Consider the following 9,254-nt stretch of genomic DNA (forward strand, 5'->3'; position numbering starts at 1 on the left):
AAGAAATTGCAGCGGGTGGTGACGGTGAAGAAGGAATTTCCGCAGGTGGTGACGGTGAGTCTGAGGGTAATATTACCGTTGGTGGTACTGGCGGGGATGGATCTTCCCCTGTTGGCGATAATATTGTTGGTGTGGGTACTCTGCCCGTTATTTCTCCTGAATTTTCTTTCGGTAGGATATATCCCGCGGGGGAATCCTTTGATGTGAATGCTGCCATGGGTCTTGACGAACACTTATCATTGCTTTCCCCAAATGATGATTGGGATGTTCTTGGGGATATTGGTAAAGAAGATGCCACCGGTCAGCAGGCTGAAAACGCCGGTAAGACTGAGGGCTCTAAGGGGGACATCTGGGTTTTGTGGAAAAACACTCTGGTAAGACCTAAAATCATCTTCTCTTCCTCTCAAGCCATAACTGTAGATATAGACAACAATCTTATTACTGCTGTCCACGCCTCTCACAATCCTGTGGCTAGAAATTCCCTTTGGCAACAGCTAGGTCTAGGCACTATACCTATTCCTTGGCTGGTTGTAGGTGATTTCAACTGTATCCTTAGGCTAGATGAGAAGAAAGGAGGTAGAATCATCAAAGAAGTGTACATGAATGATTTCCGTAGCTTCATCTCAGACAATGGCCTGGTAGAAGCTGTTTCTCTAGGAAAAAAATTTACCTGGTCAAATGGTCAACAGGGAACTAGAAGAATTGTTTCAAAACATGACAGGGCTCTAGTGAACAATGCCTGGCTTCAAAAATTTGAAAAATGGAGATGTAAATCCCTTCCCAGTATTTGTTCAGACCACTCTCCCCTCCTTGGTTTCTCCTTCCAAAGTCTGAGGCCTGCAAGGGCTCCTTTTAGATTCCATACAATTTGGAAATCCCATCCAACCTTCATGTTAATGGTGGAAGAGAGATGGAAGGGTCAGCTAGTAGGAGCTCCTCCTTTCATTTTTACTAACAAGTTAAAGAGATTAAAAGAAACTATGAAGGTATGGAACAGAAAAGTGTTTGGAGACATCCACTTTCGTCTCAAACAAGCTGAGCTCAAGCTAGAAGGGGAGATGGACCTGCTCGACCTCGACCCAGCTGATGAAAATCAATTCATAAGAGTTGTTGATGCTAAGAAGGTGGCAGATGATGTGCGAAGAAACCTGGCTATTATGGTGCGCCTTAAATCAAGAGTGACATGGCTGGAAGAAGGAGATCAAAATACAAAATGGGAGCATCCAAGCCTTAAACCTGGCTATTATGCAGTGCTGAAATAGATCCAAAGTTATTTGACTTAGATCATCCAAGCATCACGACGGAGGATAGTACCAGAATGGATGTAATCCCCTCTTTGGCAGAGATTAAATCTAGAGCCATCGCTATAGCTAACTATCTGGGCATGGAAAAATCTCACTTTCCTGATAAATATCTAGGGATCATACTGAAACCAGGAATGGTTCGTCACCTCCACATTCGTCAAGTGGTTGAATTTTTTTTGGAGAAGCTGGCAGGCTGGAAAGGAAAGCTCCTATCCTTCCAAGCCAGAATTGTTCTTATCAATCATGTGATCTCTAGCTACGTAGTTCACTCAATGGCAGTTTATAAATGGCCTTGTGCTGTAATCAGGCAGGTGGAAAGAGCTATCAGAAACTTTCTCTGGTCGGGGGACCCAGAAAAAAGGAAGTACTTCACTGTCTTGTTTGACTCCCTTTGCTGTTCGAAGAAAGAAGGAGGGATGGGCCTGAAGAAACTCCTAGATGTTAACAAAGCAATGTTGATGAAGTTGTGGATCTCTGCTCGAGACTCGGAGAAGACTTGGGCTCGGTTCCTAAAAGCTAAATACTTCAAAACTGATGGTAACCTAATTGACTACAAGCTGGACTCGTCAGTTTTCCCAGGCTTAAGACTTGTTTACAACTTTGTCCAAAGCCATACTCGTTCGATAATAGGAGATGGGAAAAATACTTCTCTCTTTTTTGACAACTGGTGTGGTGGGTCTCCCTTAGCCAAGAAGATTGGGCTCTCATCATCAGCAGGCCCATCAGACTTCAAGTCCAAAGTAAGCGACATCATAAGAAACGGGGCCTGGGCAATCCCTCCTGCCACTCAACAATTGATGAGAAAATGTAATTTAGACGTCCAGGATCTCCCTATCATTGCAGGTGGGCCTGACTACAAAATCTGGGACTTAGATAAGAAAGGGACGTTCACAGTTAAGTCAGCAAAGGCAGCTCTGATAGAGACGGTGGAGACCTAGACCACAGCGATGTTGTGCTCTAGAAAAATAGTTCATCCAACGCAGGGAGTGCAATTTTGGAAGATTTGGAGGAAAAATTGCTGTGCAACTGAAGACAATATCATCAAGAAGACGGGAAGAAGTATGCCGACGATGTGTCGTCTCTGTCGTAGGACTGCGAATCATTTAACCACATTATATGGCACTGTAGATTAGCAAGAAGGTTATGGACTTGGGCGGAGGGGATTTTTCATATCAAACCAAATTGGGACCTGATGACTTCTTACAAATCTGCAAAAGGCCGGAGCAGAATGATCAAAGACCTTTGGTTAGTTACCAATCTTGCTATCTCGACGGAGCTGTGGAAAACCCGAAACAAGAACTACTTTGAAGATGAACCGGTAAAATGGATTGGCATCAAAGGAAGAATCTATCAGTGTATAAGAGAAAACTCCAATAGAATGAAGGGTCACATGCATAACTCGATGGAAGACTTACGGATCCTACACTACTTCAAAGTTCAACACAAAACTTGCAAAAACTTTTCCCCGGTGGAAATAAGATGGACCCCCCCAAACAGAGATGAGATTCTCATTTGTTGTGACGGAGCGTCTATGGGAAACCCAGGGCAAGCCGGAGCTGGAGTGATGTTCAGAGACAACAATTCAACTGTTCTTGGAGCTCTCTGCGTGGGCTTGGGATGTCAAACAAATTTCATTGCGGAGACTTGTGCGATCATTTATGGGGCAGTGGTGGCAAAGAAGTGGAATATTAGAAAAATTTGCATCCGAACGGATTCGATAAGCTGCATCAATGCTTTTCAAAGGGACGAGCTTCCTTGGCAGCTAAAACAAAAGTGGAAATTAGCAAAAGATTTCTACACGAGCATACGTTACTTACATAGCTGGAAGTGAATTTTTCGGCGGACACCTTGGCCAAGCAGGCATGTCTGCTAGATGAGGACAGTTATGAGCTTTACGATGGAAGACCAGCTTTCATTCATTCTGTAGAATGGCCTGGCAAAATGTATTTCCGTTTCAAGTACGCGAGCTAGTTTTCGGCCTCGAGTCTGAGGCCTCGAAGCTGTTAGCTAGCTAGACCTCTCCCCTGTTATGTTTTCTTGCTTTTTATACATTCATTTTTTGACCAAAAAAAAAGTCATAAGGATGAGGCGGTTAGTAAATACAGGGAGTAAGGGTAAAACGCTTTCTTTTATGGAACATCAATTCCAGGCGTTACCGGTTACCACCTCCTCCCATTTACTCATCTGTTTTCCATTTCTTACGAGACTGGAGTACGTTTCACTTCGACTTGTATAAATAGGTCTTACCTATTTCCACCGAACAACAAGTTCAGGTCAGGAGCATAAAACACTCAGAAACATTTGCTAGATTTTGCATATGTTATCTTCCCACTTTCTGATGCAAGTCGTAAAACAACTACTCTTCCAGAATCAACTATTCTGGTCTCAACACTCTCTTCTTTCCCTCCCCAAAACCAACCCTTCTCCTCCACTTTGTGAGCGAAGCAAGTCTGGAAAGGTCATTTCTTGGTTTAGGCCGGATTTGTATAGATTGATCTCTCGAATCTAAAGTACTCCCTTGCAGTACATTGTTTAGGGTTTAGACTCGTTTCTCACCCACACACCCGAAATTATCAAAATCAGCAGAAACACTTTTCACCCTCAAACACCAGGGAAGTTGCAGAGTCGCAGAAAAGAAGAAGGAAGCCGACCAGAAACAAGTACCTATAGTTTAAAATTCAATATCTTTGTAACAGTTTTGCAACAATTATTATTGTTAGGGATTTCTCTGTAACAGTGGGTTCGGTGACAGTGAGTTTTTTAACAATTATATCTTTTACAAACTCGCCGCATTATATTATTTTTCAATAAAAAGACTCTTTTGACCATGTTTCTATCTTTTGGGGTGTGTTTTGAGCATAATTGATTCATTATGACTTTTTGTACTTATTTTAATTGATTTACGATCTTCAATAATTAGTTGTGATTTCGTTTGATGGTGTATGCTTAGACGTAAGAGCTTTTGATATACCATGCTTGTGATTTACATATAATATTTTAGAAATCTACATTGGCAAAGAAATAGAGTCAATAAAAGAGCTTTAATTATTAAGAACCAATATATGCATCACTCAATTGTGATTAATGGTGGAATTTTGAGTCTCAGTTTCTCCTGATATTGCTACCATCTTTTTGTATATATTAATTAAAATTAAGTCTGAAACCGAATCTCAACAAGTTCGACAAATGAACTTCTTTTTACCACTATCTATAATCACATTAGTTCACGGACAAGGATGGAGCCAGCCGATTACAAGGGTGTGCACTTCCAACCCTGCCCAGCTGGCTCCAAAGCCTATATTAGACCTAATTGGAAAAAAAATTATATGTAAACCTAATTTTACTTTTTTCACCTCTAGGTTTTTTCTTCTTCACCCGAAGCAAATATTACAACCCCATAACAAAATTCTTGGCTCGGACCCTGTTCCCCGAGATAACGAGTTTGAATTCTTACTATTGATAATCCATGTGAACTACAAGTTTGTGACAATAAAGGGAAACTCTCACTAATACAAGACATCTCTCTTTACCTAGCTCCTCTTCTAGATTCTGCCAACCCCTTCTTCTGACTATAAAGCACGTGGTGTCATCTGGTCCGCTCGTTCAAAAACATCTTAAGATTGGGAAAACTTTTACTTCAGTATCTCGTGGGTGTAGTTAATTATGCTACTAACGTCTTGAGATCGTGTCATGCATATGGTAAGTATATTACCGTTACATCTATATTGGAGTAACCGTGATAGGCTTGCACTATATCGTGTTTGAAAACTAAAGGCACAGCTGCTTTCTTTTTTGTCTTTGATGTTCTCTCATGATTAGGGATTTTATATTACAGCCATACATTGTCAAGGTTTCGAGCAGATGAAGAGGAGCGTTATGATTATTGATGAGGAACTATCTTTCTCTCTCTGCAGTGAGATTATATGTCAGCACTCATCAATGGGTTCCCAGATTCAAACCTTGTACTCTGTCTACAATGACCCTTCCCTTGGTTCCATTAATTCAACTACTTAATTTTAAGGTCTGTCTCTTTTATGTAAGTATGACCGTACCATTAATATTAACATCGAGAAAACAAATAATGGAAAATTGAAGGATTCATTTAATTTCGTCCGACTGCGTAGCTGTGTAGATCGTCTGTAGACGACTGGCACCAGATATGCTCCCGATTCGAATCCCAGTGGTCCCCTTTACATGCTCTCCCATGCAGGCAGCATTACCTTAGTCTGTTCACAGAAAGTTTGCTTCAGCTCCCCATCACGGGCGGAACTAGTTGATGCTAAACGGGCGGAATTAAACTGCTACAAACACTTGCCTACTATCAGATTTCGGACTGGAATGTAGTTGAGACAGAATTCAACCTACAAGCAATTCAGTTACAGTCGCTCTCCTTGCGTCTCTTGAACCTCGTAAGGATCTACACAATTGATTCCCTTACAGACTAAGAGTTGTTTCAGCCGAAGTGATGAATTTTGATACCAATCTTCCCGATTTGATTTCCCTTTAGATCGATAGATCACGGCTTAGAAATCTGTTTGCAATAGGTAAAAATAGCAAACCTCACAAGCAATAAATCGGGAATACTTATGCTCAGTTACCTAAGAAGCCTGTATTTTTAACCACCTCTCAAGAACAATCATACACTAACAAATTAAGAATAGTTGTCATATATGTATCTTGAGGAATCATAAAGTCTGGACGAAGAGAACTTTGTGATTCTTATCTATCTCTCTCCTGAAAGAGATTAGAAAACCTCGATAACAGAAAGAGTAAGATGAGAATACACACTATCAAGGTAAAGATAGTCAGACCTGGTTTCACGAATCGCTGAGTGAAGTCTTTTAGTCGTACACCTAACTATTATGTTTCTCAGAGGAAACCTAGATGAACATAGGACGACTCTAACAATCAACTATGGCATATAATTGTCAGGGAATAATTTTCCCTGTTGAACTGGTGTATCTATTTATAGATGTTCAAGACTGAGAGTTTCTTAGAATTCAAGCTAAGATAACTTGAGATTCAAGCAAAAACTTTCTCTTTTTAGATGAAACTCTAGTTAGGGTTTCACGTAAGATCTAAGAAGTTTTTCTTAAAATCACATAGAAGAATATACACGATGGTATGGATTCAGGAACTGTGTATAATATTGATAGTTCTTAGAAAATATGCCTTTCGAACTAGTAAGCAATATCGTGTTCAGTTTTCATTTAAACACTTAAGACTTTAATCATGATCCACATACACAAGTTGTTTTAGTGATCAATAATGTCTTAAAGGTGTTTATGAGAGTCATAGAAAATGCTAAACATATTTTAAAAATAGTCCTTTGAGCATCTGCTAATATTTATTGGGAATGTTAGTGAAATAGTTGTGAAATATTAAGCAGTTCATGAATTCAAGGAGTTACGGCTCGTGAACCAGGTTGGTGAACTTTTTAGAAACTCGTCAACTCATATGTCAACGGTTCGTGTTCTAGGTCGCTAACCTACCTATATTTCAAACGTCATATATCTATGGTTTGTGAAGTGGTTCGCCAACTTACAGTCCAAATTTTATTAATTCTGAAAAACTCTCTTTTGATGTTTGAAACCTTCACAAAAGCCATAGATATAAATAGAATTGCTTGGGCAATTTCCAAAAGATAAACCAACATTAGTTTTTGAACAATAAATTGTTTCGAACTAAGATTGCTAAGAACCAATGAACATCCACTGCTTGAATCATATTTCGAGATATTACAAGACAAGCTTGGCTCGAAATTACTTCTTTGCAATAAATCTACTAGAAATCTTATGAAATAGAGATATAATGGTAATGTATACGATCAAATAGAATGGTAATATATGCGAGTAAATGGAATGGTTCAGTCTTCACATACCTTTGTTGATGAAATTCTCCAAATGTATTCGTCGATCTTCAGTCTTCAAGGGTTATTCAGTGATGGCTGATACTCAACTAGCAACTTTTATACCTAGTCTGATATTTGACTTTAGTAGACTAGAAATGTAGGTATATATTTGTTCATCTAACATTGACAACAACTTGAGATAGGAAAACTTGTGAGTTTGACTAAGCTGAGCTCTAACAATATGGATATCAAATTACAGTTTTCGAAAGCGTTTGACGGTCCTTCATTATCAATGTATTTAAACTTTTAGGTGGACCATTAGGGCTTATCCCAATTGGCCAGGAGCCTGACTCTCAAGTAGGAGGTCAGCGGATCGAGTCTTCGCTCACGAGTTTGGAGATCTCATGAAATACTCCTCTTATTATGTAAATCTAGTTTAATTTCCTAATGTAATGTGTCTTCTTTCCTATTAAAAAAATAAAAAACTTTTAGGTTTCTCTGATGATTTTTCTGATATGATTTTTATGTGTGTATTAACTGTTACTTACTTTTTTTTATTGTTAATGGACCCCCTAATGAAACATTTAAACCTAATAGAGGTATTCAACAAGGGAACCCATTGTCACCATTTATTTTTATACTACGTAGGATCTTTCTAGATTACTTTTACATGATGAACATCATAAATTAGTTATTGGTGTTTATGGTACTACTGGAGCTAGTTTTTCAGTACCCCTCATTTTTAATTATTTTTCTTGCGAATGATGCATTTCTTATTAAAACTGCTAGTATATATAAGGATATAAATTTAAAGTTGAGGATAGGAAGGTAATTGCTCACAGCAGTAACAAATATCAATTATTGTAACGATTTTTTAATGTTACAAAGTTATCAATGTCGATATGACGTTACTAAAAAATAGTCGTTAGAAAAATGATCGTTATAATTTTACTAATTAGTGATAATTAAACCCAGATCCAAGAACCTTGATAAATGGTAGGCAAGGAAAAAAGATACCTACAAACTATGTTTTACTGCAAGTGCACAGGTGACAGTTGTGTAGTGTGCGAGCACAGGTTAGTCCACAGGGACAAGGTGGGTGTAAAGTGAAGTTTTTTGATTTTCCTAACTGAATTCTTAAAGTGGCAGCGACAATGCAAATGCAAAGAGTAATCTAACAAGCAGATAAATAGGGTTTTAGGGCATTCGAATCCACCTCTTAACCTACACTAAGTCAATTAAGTCTTAGTAATGTTCTTGTCCCTTATATAGATATCAGTGATCTTCTAGGCTTTCGTCTCATCTTTTGTGATTCCGCAATATCTAGTTTCGCTACCATACGATTTAGATTATTGTGAGGTGATTTATAATTCTAGGTTGTGCTTAGGGAATATAATTCCGCGTTATCGATTGGTTCATGTTCACCTTGATTTAACAAAAGACGGAACAAAACTTGTAGGTTTATCTGTGGGAGACACATTTACCTATTTTGTAGATTTTTCCGTGTGATACAGATTTGTTTATTAAAGTCTTTGACTTTGGGTCGTAGCAACTCTTGGTTGTGGGTAAGATAAGCTAAGGGAATCAAGTGCGTAGTATCCTGCTGGGATCTAAGACGTAAGGAGCGCAATTTTACCTTGAATCATTGTGAGATTTATTAGGGTTCAACTACAGTCCAGACCGAAGTTAGTTTGTAGTAAGCTAGTGTCTGTAGCGGCTTAATACTATGTGGTGTTCAATCTGGACTAGGTCCTGGGGTTTTTCTACATTTGCGGTTTCCTCGTTAACAAAACTTCTAGTATCTGTGGTATTTCTATTCCGCATTATATTTTGTTATACAATTGAAATATCACAGGTTGTGCGTTGTATAGATCAATTGTGAAATCCAACCTTTGGTTGTTGATTGGAAATTTATTGATCTTCGGATATTGGTCTTTTGTATTATCCAAGTTTATATTTCTTGTATTTAATAAAGAATCGTAGATTTTTATTTGCTTGAGTATACATCAAATCGAGAGATCGAGATATTAACTCCTTGATATACTTTTATTAAGATTGAATCTGACTCTCTAGTTGATTCTCTTAAAAGTAAATCGGAT

The 9,254-nt window shown here is 38.5% G+C and overlaps 1 protein-coding gene across 1 annotated transcript; it reads left to right on the forward strand.

Annotated features, from left to right (window-relative positions):
- Positions 1-599: 599 nt before the first annotated feature.
- Positions 600-1,262, forward strand: LOC113337408. The gene has a single exon (XM_026583089.1). The coding sequence runs from the start codon at positions 600-602 to the stop codon at positions 1,260-1,262; it is 663 nt and encodes a 220-aa protein (XP_026438874.1).
- Positions 1,263-9,254: the final 7,992 nt, after the last annotated feature.

The sequence above is a fragment of the Papaver somniferum genome, unplaced genomic scaffold, assembly GCF_003573695.1.
Source record: "Papaver somniferum cultivar HN1 unplaced genomic scaffold, ASM357369v1 unplaced-scaffold_16, whole genome shotgun sequence".
In the NCBI taxonomy this organism is placed as follows: domain Eukaryota; kingdom Viridiplantae; phylum Streptophyta; class Magnoliopsida; order Ranunculales; family Papaveraceae; genus Papaver; species Papaver somniferum.

Bases quoted from the DNA above. Each gene is read 5' to 3' on its own strand.
- LOC113337408 (XM_026583089.1), top strand. From the start codon at position 600: ATGAATGATTTCCGTAGCTTCATCTCAGACAATGGCCTGGTAGAAGCT.